General features: G+C 43.5%; 1 protein-coding gene across 2 annotated transcripts; it reads right to left on the bottom strand.

Moving 5' to 3' along the window:
* Nucleotides 1-49: 49 nt before the first annotated feature.
* Nucleotides 50-13,010, bottom strand: PGAM5 (PGAM family member 5, mitochondrial serine/threonine protein phosphatase). 2 transcript variants are annotated; one of them, XM_037376161.1, is made up of 6 exons: nucleotides 12,676-13,010; nucleotides 6,845-7,023; nucleotides 5,409-5,534; nucleotides 4,166-4,254; nucleotides 3,702-3,832; nucleotides 50-1,799 (listed from the first exon to the last, which is right to left on the bottom strand). In XM_037376161.1, exons 1-6 carry the CDS (start codon nucleotides 12,948-12,950, stop codon nucleotides 1,649-1,651), a joined length of 951 nt encoding a protein of 316 aa, XP_037232058.1. In that variant the 5' UTR covers nucleotides 12,951-13,010; the 3' UTR covers nucleotides 50-1,648. The 2 variants fall into 2 exon arrangements, with proteins under 2 accessions (XP_037232058.1, XP_037232051.1); XM_037376154.1 differs by having other exon boundaries at nucleotides 3,702-3,835; nucleotides 12,676-13,009.
* Between the last annotated feature and the right edge of the window lie 7,646 nt (nucleotides 13,011-20,656).

Below are 20,656 nucleotides of genomic sequence, written 5' to 3'. Positions count from 1 at the left end.
CTTCAGCCGTATGTTCTATAGGTGACAGTCACACAACTGAAGAGACAAGAAAGAGCAACCAGTTATTTTATTCAAAACTTTTAAAAAGTTAATAGACAAAAACTGGTAAATTACTCTCATTGTGTCAATGAGAGAGACATCACAATGGTTTCCTCTTGCCCCCCCAACTTGCACTAGACAAGGATCATGTTTTGTTCCCCTACTCACCCCAGTTCCCTTGAAATCATCCTGATGTAGCAGTCCGGTATTCAACTGTGTCACTAGGTTGTGTGCCACAGTTGTGCTTCATCCAGCTCTGACAGGAGCAAGTTTAGGGTCTCATCAGCATTCTTGGTGGTGAGAGAACCTAACAAGTTACACTTGCTATCCTACACAGTATGTGCTCTATCACCAAGGCACACTATGCATACAGGGTGACATTTTTCAGCGTTCCAGGTATGACGTGAGGCAGCTAGGTTACGCCGCCAGTTCAGGGGCCCAGCAGGCACCCTAAGGTGAAATGCACACAGGCCCTCCCTGGTTCCTGGCCACCCGCTTTTTCCCTAGCACCAGTCCAGCAGTGTCAGAGCTGTGCAAAGGAGCCACCTGAGGTGTCCTGCCCAACACCTGCACTATGCACCTGGCCTGGACAAGCCACCCCACCAGTATTTTTTTCACCATTCAGGCACCAGTAGGTTTAAGCAGCAGTTTGCCCCAACACCGCAGAAGCTCTGACACAAAGTACCACTACATTGAACTCAGTGGCTAAAAGCAAGGTATCAGCAAGTACAGATCACTGGGAGAAAGCACTCCAAAACCGTCAGCCAGTCAGGGACTGGCAGCACTTTCAGAAGATCGCTGCTTTCCTTTCCTTCTGTCTTAATGCTACAAACACCTCCCTACATCCTGGTACAGACCACATTTTAGTTAAAGGCTTTATGAGACCGAATAACATTGTTCAGAACAGCTTAAAAGTACTTCCTGAGGATGGAGGAACACTTAATAGAAGCAGCAGTTAATTCTAGCACCACAGCTCTGAGGCAAATGGGTTTTGACCCTCTTTGCTTTATGCTGGCAACCTCCTGTCAAGAGTTTACATGTGCTTTTGGGGGCAGAGGGGAACAACAACACAACATAAACACACCCTCAACAGCTGACAAAAACTGAAGCCTTATCCCTTTGTCCTTTGAACAGCAGAACGCCCTGTTCGTCACTCCTTCTGCAGGAGCTGAAACAAGCTGTCTCGCCTTCAGTTTTAGCCGCAGTGTGACACGAGGCTGTTCCGTCCAGTTCCCACACCAATTGCTTTCCTGCACAAGAAAAACATCCACAGGCGCAAGCTTTGGTTACAGAAATTCATGGTGGGGTGGGGGGACAGTCAGTGCTCTTGCAACAGCTGAGCAAACATTCAATCTCTTTGTATTCCACAGCTCAGCTTTGAGTTTTGGGGAATACTTGAGGACTGGACAGCTTCACGCTTACAAAGATTTCTTCTTTTCTGGACTGAAAGGCAGATATGAATACGTATGAAGGAGGCAAGGGGCTAAAGGACATTTTAAGACAGGATCACACCCCAACATAACAGATAAAAATCTAGTGGTACCATAGCTGAATGTACTAGTGCAAAGAGACTAGAGGCAGCTCCTGGACAGCCGTCAGTTTTGCTCATTCAGGTGCGTGTGATTTTATCTGGAGGCATGAAACCTGTGTCACCCAGTGTTCGAAGTGCCACTCTTCCATTCGGACGTATCACCAAGTGAGTTATACTGCCATTGTTAAGGGACATTCGCAGCCAGCCTTCCGGGGGGAACTGCAATGCTCTATTGAAAAAACCCACAAACATATTATTCATTCATGAACAGTTATATTAAAATGAGCTCACAGCATCACCACCTGTTCCACATAAGGGGAAGGAAAGAAAGAAAAAAATGAGATTGTTGGTCATTCTGCAGCTTGCATGCAAATGCTCCACAGTCAGCCTTGGAAAAAATATTCCCTTGTGCAACTGACATGAAAACAACAGCGCTGGACGGGACCAGTGCCAGCAGCGCCCTTGCATAAGCAGAGTCCAGCAGATGGGTATGATTATTGTAGCCAGGATTAATTCAGATCAACAGAAGGTAGAAGCTGTAACATAGTCAGGTTGCTGGGAGCGCTCTGAGCAACCTTGTAACAAACAGGACTAGACAGCATAGGTTTAAGTGAGTCACGGACACTGCAGCAACGCACACCCGCGTGCTGTTCCTGACAGGTAGGGAAGGGCTCACCGCCCCAGTGGCTGCCTCCACGCGCCAGCGGCGCAGGGGCAAACAGCACCTTTTATGCACTACTTTGGCCTCATCAACACGGGTAGGTACAGAACAGCAGCAGAGACAAGGATTCATTCTAGCTGTTCACATCGCCTATGGAAGAAATTTACCGCAGCTACCTTCCATCAGCTGTGTTGTTCCCCAGAAGTGGTGAGAAAAAGCGTCTTGTGCTTTTTTTGTAGAAATACAGTATCGTAGCTAGTCTCCAGCTATTCTAAAATTCCTAAACGAACAGCCTCAGGAGCTCAACCAATTGTAGTAAACAGCTGTAAAAAAATCATGTTGTCTCAAACATCTTTTGCCTCAGATACTGAGGAATAACTCCTTTTTGGCTCTTACGAGAGTCTTTTAAAAAGGCTAAGAAATGAAATAACAGCTACAGTCAAGCTCTAGATTCAAAGGGAATGCTACACGGACTGTGTTCAATTGTGCTATCAGACAGCCTGGAATAGAAGGCACAGAAGTGAAGTTAAAAAGAAGAGGGAAGAAACTGCAAAGAGAAAAAACGTATTTCAGAAAAAAAGTATTTCAGGAAAAGCATAGGCAGCAGCAAGATGATCTTTTTTGGCACAGAAAAGAGTATTCTTTTTACCTGATCAATAACTTTAAGTATAGCAATTGTGAAGAGCTCTAAAGCAGTCCACTGAGCAGACAGGCTAGCATTTAACTAGCTCAGCTAAATAAAGCCAATTGAAATTGTTGTAGGTATTGATCAGATTAAAGTTTAATCACATCTGTCCTGCTCAAGACAAATTATCTTACAGACAGTGCTTTGTTGATAGGGAAGAGGAATAAAGCAGACTCGGCTGACTAGATACAGAGACAGGCAAAGATCCAGAACTATTTTCTCCTTTGTGAACAACCTTGATGTTAGCGGAAAGATCCGCTCTCCCCTTAATCCAATACTGGATGTATTAGTGTGTTTTTGCAGTAACAACTTGAACATAATATAAAAATTTCCGTTAGTAAAGAATTCCCTAAACTAAATCAATCTTTCATTATGTAAGATCAAATTCGTATCACCTCAAAAAGACACATCCAGTCAGACGCTCTATTTGTTGCCTTTTCCAACAGCCTACACAGGCATTGTCCTCGGGTTTATGGGAAGCACAAGCGTACGGTATTAAAGAGACTGTTCAGACATACAAAAAGGTTTTGAGTCTCACCGATTCAGCCATTTTCACTTTGGAACTAGAATCAAAAGTGTTCTAATTCTCAAATGTGTCCTGTACCTGCAAATTAATCCTGTGCTGAAGCTGCAGAACCAGCTGCTCACAATACAGGCACCGATCTCCAGCTGCTTCAAACCAGCCAAATCACATCTTCTAGCTCAGCAGTGCCATAACCCAACACAATTTCAGTAAAACTATGACCTCTTAAACACCACCAACTGACATGCAGCCCAACACATACCTGCACACAATATAGCGGATCACGTTGGCATGGCAGACAAAGATCTCATAGCTGTCTTCTTCCTGCTTTGCGTCAGCTCTATGAATGAAGTTTCGAAAAGCAGCCTCAATTCGAGCTCCATCTTCGTAGTACTGCTAACAGCACAGAGTTCAGAATTAAATACAGCTCAGAGCAACACGTGCCACTGCCTGCCTTTGCAGATGGGCTGCCACCTTCTACAGAGTTCTTCTTTACAGAGATGCACACCTGAGGCTGAACTAATACTTAGGGACTGTCAAGTTATTTTAACTGTCCTGTACACTTACTGGGGAGGAGAAAAGTATGCAGTTATCTAAGGTGTGTGATAAAAAGCATCAGGTACAGACACTGCAAGTTATTACTACTGTCAACATGAAGTATACTTAAAAAAAAAAAACCCAAAACATAATAACTGAAGGAAAAAAAATAAAATATCTTAAAGTTACCACAGCTTCTGGTTTCCAGTGAGAGACCGGAGGGTCTGGTTCTATGGGTGCTCCCTCTCTCAGCAGATCAGTACTAATTTTTTTGACTCCTGAAATATTAAATACACATTCAGAAAGGACTTATTACTTCACATGCCACTGCAAACAGGCTCACAACTCTACAATTAATACATTTTTCATATTCTATCTTCAAGGAAGTCTTCCTCTCCACCCTAAAGACCATTTTAGTCTACACACATCCTATCAAGGGGTGTGAATCTCTCCAACACAGCTATTCTGTCATCAGCAAAACAAAGTTTATTCCAACTGAGAACAGCCAAACCAGCTTGGCAAAGCAAGCTGAGTCTTCCCAGCCTGCTGCACTTTGCAGAAACACATTAGCAAGGATGTTAATCTAAAGATGTATGTCAGTTAACGCTTACTGCTAATTAATGTTAATGCTACACTTTTGATATTTAATATTTATTATTATTTAGGCCGGGGGGGTTGGTTTGTTTGTTTTTTTTGTTGTTGTTGTTTTGCTGGTTTGGGGAGTTTTTTTGAAGCAGCACATTTAAGAAAACAAACACAGAATGATAAGAGAACTGACATTCAGCCAGTCATACCTGAACATCTACTAAAATACCAGACAGAATTATGCATAGTCAAATACCTTTAGTTCAGATTCTGGTATGTCTGAACAGCAGGAGAAAAAAACAAAATGAAAACCAACCAGTAAAACAAAACAAGACGACCAGAAAACCACAACCACCCAAACCCACTTATAAACAAAGCCCTCGCGTTAAAAAAATCCCTACACCTTTTTGAGTGTGCTACATCTTCCCCTGCACACAGGACAGCGCAGCACACAGGAAGGGCCAGTTAACTAGCCCAGCAAGAAGCATCACCACCAGAACTGGTGTTTACGACACCCTTCTCTCCTGTGCTGCTGCCCACAGAGGCTGAGGACTGAGCCAATCCTGACGACCTGTGACAGACTGCTTTACAAAAGGTGTAAAGTGAAGAGCAACCAGCAGAGCTCCCCTACACAGCAGCACATGCAGGTAGCAGCTAGTCACTCAGAGGGGCAGGCCCCTCTGTATTTTTAAAGATGAACTGTAAACAAGCAGAATTAGGGTTGTTAGTTTCACACAGGGCTGGAGGTTGGCTAAATAACATCTTGACTTTAAGGACAAAATCAAATTTTTACTGGAAGCAGTTTTAAGGATCAGAAGACAATGCAAAATTAAGGGAAGTCACTCACCTGGGAGATGTTTGCTTATAATTTCAGTTGTTTCAGTTGCTCTAGTCATGGAGGAGTGGATAATCTGATCAAATTTTAATCCTAAGCTTGCCAGTCTGCGTCCAGTCAGTTCAGCCTGCTCTCGACCTTAAAAACGATACTCATTATATAAACTGGTGACACTCACATAAGCGCCTCACACAAACTACCAGAAAAGTTGTGCAGTAGACGTAAAAGGTCTCATCAATGTCAGGTTTTCTTCTTTTCAAAAAGTAATTGGAAAAATTTTTCACCATTCATTTACTTACTCAGACCAAATTTATTGGCTGGACAATTTCTAGTTGTATTTCCATAAGCAGGAAAAACTCAGTTTGTTGTTTGTTTTTTTTTTTAATTAAAAACCCCCACCCAAATACACATCAAAACTTTATTCAGAGACTTTCACTAAAGTATTCAGTATCCCTGCTAGCCCCATCCCAAGGGGGTCATTTCCAGTTAAGAGAGAGCGCTGACCCAAGCCAGCTGCCACCGCTGTTCAGGACAGTGCTGAACAGATCCACTCAGACCTGACGGTGCATTTTTCATCAAGGCCACATTGGCTTGGGAAGTTCAGAACCACAGTACGTGGGTATCCTAGGGAAGGCTTTACTCCATCTTTCAGGTAGGTAGGTGAAAAGACAAGAGTCAGTAATTGACCCAAGGCACAGGATGAGACAGGATTAAGATTATACCTTGTTACCAGTTTAAAATAGCACCTTAGTCCTGAAATTAGCATTTCACTCCTGTTTGCACACTGGTGCTTAGGACTGGGGGGAGGAATGTGTTTACACTAAACATTTGGCACCAGATTTCCAAAGCATCAAGCAGCACAGCGCAATAATAATTCTTCCCCCCTAGAAACTGTTAGCATACATCTCATCAAGAAAGTGTCTGATTAAGCAGGACTGATGAGCAGTATTCCCAGAAACAGTGCTTATTAGCAAGAGTGAGATATATTTTAATAATTAACACTCCAACTGAAAAGAAAGTCCAAGGTACTTTTTTTCCCCTTTATAAATCAGCAAACTAACAGAAACCTTTTAAGAGAAAGCTATCCCAAAGTCAGTTATGGAGCTAAGTTTACAAGCCTTAGCCCTGCGGAATTATGTCAGCCGGCATGAAAATCTGCTCAAGCAACCTTAAGATAACTGGAATTTTCCTTTGCAAAGCTCCTTTACAACTGAGTGTGTTTAGAACTCTATAAAGCACATTTTAAGGTTTGGATTTAGAGGATCAAAAATGGAAAAAACAAACTTATTCATGACATCTTTCTGCCACAAAGGATCCAGAAAGTGGATTAAATTTTGGCAGTGAGACCCAGAGCAGAGATTAATTACTGACCCATACTCATCAGGATGGCAGCATGTGAAAAGCAGTTTTCCCAAAATGCAAAGTACAATGCTTCTAGTAATACGTACCAAGTGGGGTCAGAGTTCTGTCTTTATCAGCCCGGCCATCCAGATTATACTGAGAATGACGGATAAGGAATATGTGCCTGGTGGCTTTTGCCTTGCAGTGATCTAAGCGCGAGGCAAGTTCTTCTTCCCCAGTTTCCTCATTTTTCTTTTTGAGATTGATAAGAGCCAGTGGTTCACGTCTAAACAAACACAGTTAAAATGTCGGTTTTAGATAGGTGAAACTAAAAGGCAGAGGAATTTTACAGATGGGTAGTCTTGCCTTATTTCGGGATATAGTTGAAGTACTAAAATTGACTATTTAGCCATCTATATCGCAAAACTGATTCAAATCATTGTGCTAGAGCTATAAATAAAAGCCTGCGTTAAAAAAAAGTTAAAAGGTGTAACTGCCACAAATAAATTTGCTGTTTAGCAACAGCTATCTCTCAGTTGATTCTTGGAAGAAAAGAAGAAAGCAACAAATGCAACAGAAAAAGTTAAATCCTGATACACAGAGATGGTGTACACTAAAACATAGAAAGCTACTGTCTGTCCATCTGTCTGGATGAGATTATAAACACTAGCACACTTTATACTCAAATTCCTTTGATTCAGTAGTTGTTCTTGGGATTTTCACTGATTTTCAAGCATATGGGATTTCATGATTTCCAGGTATAAGGGTAGGCTTTTGATGAGAAAAATCTAACCATGAATGATACCCAGGAAAAGAGGAACAGGTTTTGACCAATCATAAAGGAAAGAAAATGTTCTATATCTAAAAGGCCCTGTGACAACACCTATAAAATTTGCACTTTATCAATCATGTTTACATCAAATAATTAAAACACACTCTCCCCATCCAACAATATCTTAGAAAGGCTCCAACTTCCTTCAGCACACATTGAGAATTATTCTGTGCTTTAAACTAGGTCATATCAGGTCTCTCCAGTAACATTTTTTTATCTTTCAGCTTTATTTTTATCCTTTCATCTTTGCTACCACTCTCCCCACATGCCACTTTAATCTTTCTTCCCCTTTGTCACGCTGCACACCAGTATCCCTTTCCTGCATACCACAACTGTTCCTCTTGCACATCACCCAGACAGTTGACCCGGTTCCTCAAAACAACACCTGTCACAGTGGATCTTCACCTCCCTCCCCAGTGTCACAGATTAGTGCTACAGACTTCCCGCTGCTGACACCAGCACTGCACTGTCATCATCCACCCTGTCCAAACCTTCCACAGATCAGTCTTCTGGTCCCCTCTCTGCACTGATCCTCTACCCCATTAATACAAATCCTTTTGCTACAGTCTCTCCGCCTCAGAACTTTTCCCTTGTTCTCCTACCTAAAGAACAGTCAATTTATTTAATTCATACCAGACCTCACTTCTTCCATTATTATAATTAAACTTTTTTTTTTTTTTTTTACATAGATTTTTTTTAAACCAAGAGTATAATTTTTGTTCAGTTTGAGACGAGGTAATCTGGTCATAGAAAACCGCTGCTTCACATACCTATTCCTACAGTTCACAAGAAGACTGGCTTTACAAAGCCCTGCATCCATCTTGCCTTAGTAAAGACATGATTTCCATTAAACACTGAGGCTCAACACATTCCTTAAGCTCTTAACAAGGTTCAGCAAGACAACTGATTTGAAGAATCAGTCAGCAATATAGAGGCGAGCGGAGGTTATCGTTACTCGGCAGCGCTGGGTGCATGGGGATCGCTCCACCAAAGTCATGCACACTGAGGGGACTTTTCAGTCCTCCCTTTATACAAGCTACTCATACCTATTCATTAGTTTTCCAAGAAATTGTTTACATATTCATTACAATTCTGAGAATTCATTTACATATCTTGTGCCTGTGCAGTGTCCTTGAGGAGTTGTCTCTGCGCAGACTCTATTCCTTAGCAGCCGTGTTTAAAGTCTCCATCTTCACCACGTTGCATGTACAACAGGAATCTAAGAAACAAAATGTCCCTTCTAAAGATAACCAACCCAAGGACTTAGCAGTCTGTACATCCGTCATGTGGCAATAAGGGTCCTTGGACATTGATTTAAAGAATCAATCACCAATATTTGAGTGAGTGGAGGTTATCTTTATTCAGCAGCGCTGGGTGCATGGGGGATCGCTCCACCAAAGTCATGCACACTGAGGGAACCTTTCAGCCCCCTCTTTATACAAGTCACTCATGTCTATTCATTAACTCATTAACATATCTCACACCTGGACAATTAGCATATTCCCATTCAAGGACCTGGTATATCTTCAAGTTAACAACATTAACATATCTCCTGCCTGGACAATTTGCACACTCCCTATGTCATCCATTCAAGGATTTAGTACATCCTCAAGTCAACAATAAGGGTCTCCTCAGATAAACATGAGCACACCGTTCTTTAAATAAATCATATATGGCCCCTTTTTCTAACAACTATTGTAAATTCTTTTACAACTATAAAAAATCACTATGCCCTATGATCATTCTTTGACAGCACCAAACAAAACGTTGAAGTAATACACATATTAGTATTCCTAAAACTATTACAATAAGTATTATAACAAAAGCATGTTTAACCATCATGTAAAATCTGAAACCTGTTCCATATCTTATGGATATCTGTTTCAATTTGATTACTTTGGTCTATGTATACATCCAGTAATCATTCCACCCATCAGATTGGGAACAAGTGTTTTGCCCTGGGTTTCCAGGACATGCTCCCCCTGTCTTGCTTTGAGCTTTCCAATGACAGTTATTATCACTTTTCATAAATATTGTGGTGGTTAGGCTTAATATTTGTAAATCAAATCTGGGACCCAAGTCATATGTTTTATCATCAAATAAGCAATATCCTCCACCATCGTCTGGCTTTTTCCAAAAGTCTGGCCAGGTAGGCCATTTGTCATCAAGATAATTCCAGTTTTGAGAGGCCATCCCGTACAGGGGTGTTGCCAGGCTTCCTTTAGGAAGAGAGGTACATATCCAGCATTCCTTAGCTTTGGTAGCATTAACAATCATTTGCAATGTTTGAAGACAGGTATTGTTTACCCACGCTTCAGTTTCTTAGATTCCTGTTGTACATGCAACGTGGCGAAGATGGGAGACTTTAAACACGGCCGCTAAGGAATAGAGTCTGCGCAGAGACAACTCCTCAAGGACACTGCACAGGCACAAGATATGTAAATGAATTCTCAGAATTGTAATGAATATGTAAACAATTTCTTGGAAAACTAATGAATAGGTATGAGTAGCTTGTATAAAGGGAGGACTGAAAAGTCCCCTCGGTGTACATGACTTTGGTGGAGCGATCCCCCATGCACCCAGCGCTGCCGAGTAACGATAACCTCCGCTCGCCTCTATATTGCTGACTGATTCTTCAAATCACATTAAAATTTAAGCAACAGTCTAATAACAAGAAGTTCCATTGCTCTTTCACAGGATACTTCTTTTGATTCAGTAAAAACTATACTGCTGGAAAGACACATTAGGAAAATAGAAAAAACACCTGAAAACTTAAAGTATATCTGTCAAGTAACATAGGGATTAATTCGTCCTATGGCAGAAACACACAAGAAACACCTGACTGCAAGTCCTGCTCTCTCCCCTCCAGCACCTCTGAAGTTACCTGATGGTAACATACTTGGAAAAGCAACAGATGCTTTAACAAGTCATGAGAAGTTAATCAAGCTTAACAATATTTTTAGCATAAGCTAGTTCTAGAAAGTTTAAGAGCAGGAAAACTTCTAATACTGCTAAGACTAAGTAGGTTCGTTTAGGCCACTGGAACTCATAAGCTGACAAATGCAGTTTTCTGCATTCTCTTACCAAAAAAAACCCAACCCACCCAAGACCATAGCTGGTCAGAACTTGCCAAAAAGCAACAGCAATGGCAGGGACCATCTTTAAACCAAATTAAAACAAAAGTATCACTTAATCCATGACAGTGCCCTCTTCACCTTTTTTCCAGGAAGCCCTGCAGTCACTGAAATGTAGTCAGCCTGACAAATGTCTGAATTCTTGCAACATACTTCGAAATCCAGATATTTCTAATAAACCTATCTGCAAGCACCACTCAGAAAATATAGGAAATTACCTGAAGCCCAGAAATTTTGTCAATAATTCAAAGCTTGTTTTTCTTCCCCTCCCACACCAAGCTTCCCAGTTAACAGAAGCTTAGTTAAGAACAGCTTTCAGATAAAGTATTTTACATGAATGAACCTATACCTAGCCTTCTCCAAGAACTGAGCTGTACAATTCCTGTGCAAGCGGCATACACCAATTCAGCATCCTAGGTGTAACATCATATCAGACCAACAGGGAGTCTGAAAACAAGACACTTGCATTCTTTTGTTTCAAACTTGAAAAGCCACCAGTTGTTAAGAATACTGCAATATCTGGTTATTCACTTGACTTTGTAAATCATTCCCTGCCCCCAAAGAGAAGCAGTCAGACGCTCTGTGTATAAGCCATTTAAAAACTTTACATGTTACAGGTTTTTGCCAACGTCATCCGAAAATCAAAATTAAGATTTCAATAAGGTGTAGCCAAAGCCATATCACACCAAATGGTAGACACTAAGCACTAACTGACCTGTGATAATACACTTCTACTGTTTGCACACTATGATGAACAGTGGCATTAACTGCTATTAGCTATATTTGTTCAGGCAATTGTGACAGCTACATCCGTTACAGTACAACCCCTACTTCCTGGTTTGGGAAAAAAAAAAAAATGTTACAGGAGTCCAAAAGTACTTTATAATCCCTGAAGAAAATCTACCTTTCAGCAGAACCAGACAGGGAAGGATCAACAAAGTTAAGCCTGTTAAAAAAATAGCTTTAGTACTTCCCTCAATATAACTGTGTACCCAGATGTAAACTTGTTTAATTAAAAGTTACGTTTTTATGATCTGAGTGTACATAGCCCTGTTTATATGAGCATTTGATTCTGTAGCAGCATTGCAAAAATCAAAACGGGATGCACCATACAATAGAAATCTGTTGGCGCTTAAGTTTGGATTTACTGTGATTAAACCGGAGCCTGACATAAATCTCCCTGGGGAGGTAATTCTACCAGACGGAAGCTAAATGAGCCAAAGCTCAATACAGATATTTGCACATTCTAATTAATCAGAAAAAAAATGTAGTTAACCCTTCGGGGAATGCGTTTCAACACTATGAAGAACACAGCTAAGTTAGGTGCAAAGCAACGTTGCCTTCACAAGGATTTAAGAGCAGTAACGCGCAGTTTCACGGCGCAGGCCTACCACCCGCCTCGCACGTGTATTTGAAACACGGGAAATCACCCGTCATCAAAGAGCAAAATCCCGGTGCGGACGCAGCGCCGTGCCAAGGCCCCGGCAGACCCGCTCCGCCCGCAGCTCCCACCCGCGAGGGCTGCTCTGCAGGGGGCACGGAGCGCCTGCAGCGGCGGCCCCCCCCAGCGGCCAGGCGCCACAGAATTCCAACAGTTTTCAAGGATTTTCAAGACTATTCAAGAATTTCAACCCTATTCTGCTTTGAGCGCTTTAGCACCTACAGTTTTACCTGGAACTGCCTCCCGACTGGACGCCGGGGGGCGGGGCTGCCCGGCCGCCTCAGGGCCGCCCCCGGGCCGTTCCCCCCCCGCCCGGGCTCCCCCCCCCCCCCCCCCCCCCCTTCCCAGCCCCTTCCCGCCCAGCCCGGGCCCCCCTCCCCCGGCCACCCCGCCCCCTCTTCCCGCCCAGCCCGGGCACCCCCCCGGGCACTCGCCGCCCCACACGCGGCTCCGGCGGGGGGAGGCTCTAAGGGGCCCCCCCGGGAGCGGGGTCCCCACCCATGCGGGCGAGGGAGGCCCCGGCGCACCGACCTGTCCCAGTTGCTGTCCCAGTAGCTGCCGGTACCGGCGGGTCTCTCGATCCAGCCAGGGGCCGGCGGGCAGGAGGCGGCGGCGGGCGGCAGCAGCAGCAAACCCGGCGGCGCCGCGGAGGCGGGTGTAACGGCGGTGGCGGGGGCGGCGCTCCCTGGCCGCGGCTCGGCGTCCCCGCCGCGGCCCGGCTGCTTGCCCACGGCGACTGCGGAGAAGAGGACGGAGCCGCCGGCCAGCCCGCAAGCGGCCAGCGCCAAGGCGCGGCGGAACGACATGGCGCGGGCGGCGGGCCGCGTGCCCCCCTCAGCCCCGGCGCCGCCCGCCGAGCGCCGCGCAGCGCGCGTCCCGCCCCGCCCCGCCCCGGACGGAGCGCGGCGCGGGGCAAGATTCCTCCGCGAAGGCACCCGGGGGGGCTGGGGCCTGCGGCCCTCGCGGGGGCAGTGACCCCTCCCCACCCCCCCTCAGCCGGGGCACTCGAGCCCGCCGCACGCCGGGCCTCGGGCGTAGTTAGCGCGGAGCCCTGAGCTGGCTCACGCAGGGACCCGTCTCAGAGCCAGCGCTGGCTTCCCGGCAGCGGGAAGCGGCAGCCTGGGCTGGGGAAGGGCAGGTGGCCCGCGGGGCCGGCTAGCGGGGGGCGCCCCCCGCTGCCCTGCACCGGGACCCCGCCCGCGGGAGCGCCGCCAGCGGGGGGAGGGGGGTGCGCTGGGCCCCGGTCAGCCGCGGTGCTGCCCTCGGCCTCGCAGCTGGGGCCCTGGGAAGAAGCGGGACGGAGCCCCTGTTTGCTGAGCTGACACCCAGAATTCAGCACCAGTTTCTACCTGTGCCTTGCAGAAATGCTGCTGAATGTGGGTCTGGGGGTGCCGGCAAGCCTTACAGATGCCATTATTCAACCTTTGCATATTGAATTATACACCCTTATCACTCCTGTCCACCTGTTGGAGCCTCGCCCCCACACCCACGCTCCCCACACCACAAGATGCACTGTGTGCGTTACGCCCCTACCACTCCAGCTGGATAAGGCCCAGCTGGGTTCCAGCTGCTGTGAGCAACTCTGGCACACCTGGCAGGAAAGCCTGTCCCCGCCGAAGCACAGGGAGCTGATCCTGTTCTGCGTCGCCGTGCTGCTAACAGGCTCCTGCAGCTGCAGGACCCACAGCAGGATCACAAGGACGCTGTGCCTGCCCAAAAGACAATGAGCTTTCTGCTAAAGGACTTCAACCGCGTCCCAGCCTTCCCAGCTGAGTGGCTTTCCGCTGCCCACTGCTCCATGTCTCCGTCTCACACACGCGTGGCACAGGCGACAAAGACACATTGCACAGGTCCTTGGGCTCTGGGACATCTGACAGATCAGCAGTGGCTGCCAGGGGTCAGACAAGTGAAACAGGGACCCTGGTGAAAATATGCTATAGACTAGAGGTTTTTTTCTCCCTCCTTTATCCTTCTTACCTGCCTTAATCTCTATATTTAAGGTCTTCCCCTGTTTCTCTTAGATAGCTTTGAAATTTTAATTTGATTATTTTTCTTTAGTTTATCTCAGGAGTATTATCCCTTATCATAGAGGCAAGCCTGTGTATTTATACTGTGTATGTTCTTTCTTATCAAGAGCCCAGAAGCAAAAAGTCTTATTTTCAAAACTTCCCATCCACTTGTAGCACGGTTCTTTCCTCCCGTTCTCAGACTCCTAGCTTCCTGCAAGTGACTTGTACATATTTTTCCCCCATAATGCCTTTTCTCTTTTATCCCTCGTAACACTCATTCTCCATTAACTGTCCCACTTGTACCCTACCTCTCCCCCTCCAGCCTGCCCTCTAACCCAAACCCCAGTTGCCGTATTTGACCTCCAACAACTCACAAAGGAAGGAACAAACTGCCCCCGATACCATCAGTCACCTGGGGTCAGGCTGGAGCTGTGTGGGACTGATACTACAATTCCTGATAAATCTCTCAATGGCTTGAACTGAATTCTAAAATCAGATGGTTCAGTTTGAAATGCCAGTGCAATTCAAGGTGCATCAATTGCACAAATAATCTGACCCTTGAAGTCAAAATCCCAGTAAAGACTCAGGCAAGTTTCCTGAGTGAGTGACAGTGGCATCAACTTACACCAGGGCTGAACTCAGCTCACCGCTAAAAAAGTTTGAGGCTGTTGTTAAGCAACAGTCAAAACTGCTTCCTCAGCAAAAATGTATCACTGAACATCTGCGCAACCTCATTGCACTAGAAAATGAAAATGGATAATATTGATTGTTTGCCTCAGTGCTGCATTTTGGATGTCATTCTTCGGCGGCAACACTTCACCATCAGAAATTTCCTGTGCATATGCTCACATTCTGTTGTTTATTTTTGCTTGGTTTAGGTACTAATGCACTTATGCAATTTATGTGCAAAAGTCTTTTGGGATTATCTTAGCTTTTACTCAGTCAGTCCAAAAATGTTATTTTTAATTAGATTATGTTTACCATTTTGTAAAACTTGCAATACAATTAGGTTTAAAAAAAATCTCTTAAACCAATTTTTTGAAAGTTAGGACTAGCTTGAATATACACTCCTGCATTACATTAATTACTACTTAACTTCTCAGTCTTTGGGGTTTTTTTATATATTTATATTGCTGCTACTGTAATCCAGTTTTATTGTGTTTTATTTCATCTGTGAGCAGAAAATCCATCTAAGAGGATAACAACCTACTGATGGTACCCACTAACGGAATTATTCTGCTAGCTAAAACAGAAATGCTTGTGCTACCGATGCCATAGGTCCAACACTCAGGGATGATTCCCAGGGAGTTATCCCATTTCTGTGGCTAGATGCAGAAATACCTTCAAGCAAGGTGCCCAAGGTTAAAGTGGCCTCTGAACTATGTTGTGACCAGAACAAAGCAAAACAGAAATTAGAAATCCAGTACGGTTGACTGAAGAGTCAGTACAGACACGGCCTGACAAATGGTGTTGACTTTCCCCTGGCAGGCAGAAAAACCTAGTGGCAGCAGCAGGAGCAATGGCAGCCCTTCAGGGTTAACTTCACCCCAGCAGGAATACGAAGAACTGTTTTCTGTGTGGGACCTGGATCACTCAGGGATGAGTCAGTGTCTGGATGTTTTACATTAGCTACAGGGAGAGCAAGGGCAGGTCTCTAGTCTACAATTGGCAAGGAAAATTTATGAACTTGCAGGCATTTTTTTAAAAATAAAACAATTAGAGTAATAAAAGGACAATTGAAACGACGAAAATGTGGGTTTGAAAAGCCTTTTCCATGACCCCAAGTGCATTTACTCACCATGTATCATCTTCCCAATATAAAATAAAAAAAAAACCCAACAACCTGAAAATTTATTCTCGAAGGAGACAAAGAAAGAGAGAGAGAAAAAGGAAACATTATGCCATTTGATCCAAATATATTCAGACATATACTGCGGACTTACTGCTGGCCTTCTTAAAGGAAATATTGATGTCATCCTGGCCTGCTTCAGACCCAGCAAAATTTGAATGATACACTAGTTTAAACTTTTGGGTTACAAAATGATGCTACTTAAGCTTACTTAATACTTTTTTGTTTAATAGACCAAGAAAGAATAATGCTTTTAGGCAACTTTAATTTGTATAACTTGACCAGTTAAAAAAAAAGATTCTGAAGCAGATACTGGCTTCCTGACCACATCTGACTGCATCGCTGAAGGGTAAGCACAACCACGCAAGTACTGTGTTGGTTAAATAATAGCACAAAATTTAGGGAGATTTTAGCATGAGAGAAAGTCTATGTATATATATGTTCGCAGTGATTCAGGCCTTGAATTTAATCTAGGTGTGGTGAATCACCCACTAGAGGATCCTTCAGATCTCTTTTGACCATAAACAAAAAAAGAGAGACGTTCATTTAGGATGAAAGACTTGCCCTCTTCCCCAAACACACTCTCTATGAGTATATTAGAAACTAGGCTTCACCTTATCTAAAGCACAGAAAGTCTTCATATCACAAAAGATTGATTTCTCAATTTTACACTCACAGTCACCAACTTTCTAAATGAAGTAGATTGAAATGTCATTAGTAACACTGGTAAATGAAGTATTTCAGAAACAGCTGTAAGGAACTGCTCTTCTTTCCCATGACTGAGTGTCTTCGCTTACTCCTTTGGTAAGGAGCAAGTCTCTTTAGTACACTGGGACTAAAGTCTCATTAGCGCTAAGAATTTTTTTAAAATCTTGCAAGGTCTTGTACTTACTAAATTGTCCCAAAATGGTTGAGACTGCAATGACAGGATAGCTCTACAACAAGTCTTGTCTTCTGCATATTGGTGTTATGAAGCCTTGCCTCTGATAGAAAGCACAAGAAATGAGCTGCTGCAGAGGGCAACAAGAAAAACGTCTAGAAAGCTCCTTCAGGGGTGGAGGGTTACTGCCCCATCTTCAGTAGCTCTTGAATCGCGTGAGTGCATGCCCTGAATGGTACAGGGCATTGGAAATTTATGAAAATGGATGTCACCCCATCACATATAGAGTATTGTGTTTTCAGATTTAGGTGTCTAACAATTTATTATCAACAAGTCCTCAGTATCACGGCTTTCAGTCATTTAAAACCAGAAGGTTTTACTGTACCAAACACAAACATTCAGAATTACAAATCAAAAAACACACCAAAAATACATTTGTGAAAGACCTAAAAAAAAGTAATTTCTGAACTGGTAAACTAGTTTTATTAACACAGTCTCTAGCCCTTTCATTAAGTAAACACATCCATTTCTGCCCCTGAGGTCATACTCATGAAACTAAGGGTTTATAACAGCCATACTAACACTACATTATCTAATGTAACGCTCTAATAAATACTGATGTATCACGCCAGAAGGGTTTAATGTGAAACAGATGGTCTAAGGAATGGAAACATAAGCAAAGTATTTTACTGTAATCACTACCCAGGAAACAAAAGGGGATTTGATATTATTGCCTCAAGGACCTCACCCTCCCCCCAAAAAAGTTTTTGTCTTAGATAATGGTAAACTTGTTATTTTGCTAAGGAAGCACAGGTGCTGCTAATAGCTCACAACAATGAAACGGAATTCAGGCATTCTTGTTGCTTTTGCAAAGTTCAGCTGATCTGTCTTTACACCATTTTCTTTACTTTTTTTTGGTCTGTTTTAGAAAGGGAAATAAATTTGTAGTTGTTATGGACTTGACAGTGTTGGCGGCTGTTGCATTTGATACTAACAGTCACTACTAAGAGCTTAATACCTAGGCACTGCAGTCTATGCCCTAAACCCAGCTATGCTTTTAGGTGCACTGGCAAACCATTAAAAGACCTATCTGCAAAATTCACTTAGCAGGAAGGAGAACACTCTGCTTGCAAATCATTTGAAGTACTGTGACGGACATAATTACACAGTTCAGGAGAATTCTAGTTTTAACGTTCCATTTAATGCTTTACAATAAATATAAAAGCAAAATTCGAGCTCACCCAAAATATCCTTTCCTATCTCTCTGTCAGGAGCTATTTCAGGTATTCCCTGCTTTACTTCAGAAAAATCACCCTAGGGATAGAGCTTGGCACAGGCTGTCTAAACCCTGCTGTTCCTTTTTTTGGAAACAAGCATTTAAATGCAGTGTTTCCACATACAAGCTGCATTGAGGCGGTGCAGGCAAAACCCTAGGATGAAATAGTTTTTGAGGAAGTGATGCTAACTACAAGTCTGGAGAACCTGCAAGATAGTCAGCCACGTATGTGACATTCTTTGCTGGCGATGCAGCAGAAATAGGAGCTGCAGCTCCAATTTAGCTAGACGAGCTTTCCGAGCACCGCTCCCGTTTCAGTGAGACTAAGGCCCAGACCAAGCAAAGCACTTGCTTAGACTGCACCTACTTTTAAATAAAGGAATCATCTTTCTAAGTCAGTGGACCTTGTCAGTGTTGCGCCAGTGTTTAGAAGCCCCGCTTTTTTCAGGAGAAATAATAAGCTTGACACTTCTCTCAGATTTGGAGGGGTTTGGAGAGGGATCATTTTTGTATTTCAAGCTTTTCTCTGCAATGCTGAAGACATTTTTTCCCTGACCTTTTGTGAAAAACTCAGAAACTGCCATAGTCAAGTATTTACTTGAGACTTCAGGAGCTTGGGCCCTTAAAAATCCCAAGCATTGTGAGATCAGTCCAAATAGCTTGAGAAGTAAGAGAAAAGTTAATGGGATATTCAACTGTTAAAACACAGATAGTGTGACTAATGTGTAGTAAGACACTTAAAACACACATCTAGTAAACTTAGTATAAAGCCAGGAGCTAAGAATTCTTTAGTATTAATTGCTATTCTCTTGACTTACTGTGTGACAAACACTTCAGTAAGAAATGGCCTGAGAGCATTGTCCTGGGTGCTCTACAGAGACTGGGTGACCACAGGCTTTCAGACCCTACATGGATAAATTTCATATTGCGTTCGCTGGGTTTATGCCTCTAGGGAGAATACCAGTGGAAAGATCAATTTGTCCCAGTGACAGTATTTCTCAAGAAAAAAGGGATGTAACGTACATGACTGATGAGACACAGAAACAGCCTTGCCTCTGCTGACAGAGATGATGAGCAGAACATCAGACTGGGCAGTGCTGTCCCCTGCCAGCGTGGTCGAGAGCTACTGCTTCCAAGTAAGAGGAGTTAGTACAGTTTTCTATGTCTGTTCAGGGTTCACATTCACCTGAACACAAAATGTTCAGGACTGAGGAAACAGAGTCTAATCTCAGTTACAACAATCAACACCTGGATCCTGTGGAAGTATTCCAAACTTCCATTGGTGTAACTGGGCCCTGTCCTACAGCATAACAACACGCTCCCACAGCCTGAATTTCCTAGGTGGGAGCAGCACATAATGATGTTACTTCACCTGAATATTTTTTTTCCCTTCAGTCAACAAGTAGAAAATCACAGACAGCATCTTCTCATATTATGATACCTATTACCACACGTATCATCTTTCTGTTTCATTCCCAACATTAATAAGCACGGGACCTAATTATCCTAATTTATAAATAACTTTCTTCATTCTGTCTCTGTGCAACAATGCTTTGGCAGGCATCCTCAGCCGAAGATTTGAAATTATGTCCCTGCCAAAAACTATTGCTGCTGCTGAATCACAGCACACACAGTTGAAAGGCTGTGGTTGCTTTTATAAATATCTGTGCACATACATACATATGTAGATGTATGTGTGTGTGCATGTGTGTACAGCAACTTGGAAACACACATAAATCAGGCAAAATGGCACGGTGGCTTTCTCTATTCCAAATGATGTTACTGAGCTCATTCAAATTTCTACTAATGTATTCATGCATTTCCTAGGGAAATTTTAAGGACCCTTGGGCGAATATCAGTTTTCTCTATTGAACTAGTCTGACCACCACATTAGCTTAAGCTACCAAAGCCACCAGTAGTAGGACTCAAGTGATGATTTTATTCTTGAGCATGGAATTAGGCAGTTGTGGAGTGTCCAAGGAACTAGGCTTCAAAATCAACTAACGTCAGCCCAGACTAAAGAGAGCACTGCTTTCGCATCCCAATGCAGAGGATGGCTAGTAGCAGCAGCAGTATTAATGCTCTGCTAAAGGATACCTTTGTTGCATTTCTTTTGGTTTTCACAACATCCTGCAGCAATTTAATATCTGCTTTCTTGAAAGAGTTCTGCCTTGTGTTTTCATTATGCTTTTTGGTAATTTAATGTAGTGCTTACTGTTTTATGGCCTGTGGGAAACAGAGATGCTCCTTCCTCGTTTGCTTCCTCCACGGCATTAATTTTGTCATTTATCAGCTTTAAACCAAGTGGGTTCAAGAGAGAGTTCTTGATGGGAGATGCTCCAGAGAGAAACTCAGAATAGAATTGCTTTTCTGTCCTAACTGATTTGCCACTAGTGCTTTATTGTTATAACCTGGTGTGATTTATCAGTGATTTTGCTTCAATAGGAAGGAATGCATGAAAATTACTTAGCTGAATCAAACTACAGGTTCATTAGCTA

The sequence above is a fragment of the Falco rusticolus genome, chromosome 1 (assembly GCF_015220075.1).
Source record: "Falco rusticolus isolate bFalRus1 chromosome 1, bFalRus1.pri, whole genome shotgun sequence".
Lineage (NCBI taxonomy): Eukaryota > Metazoa > Chordata > Aves > Falconiformes > Falconidae > Falco > Falco rusticolus.
This window is presented reverse-complemented; position numbering and strand designations above follow the sequence as displayed.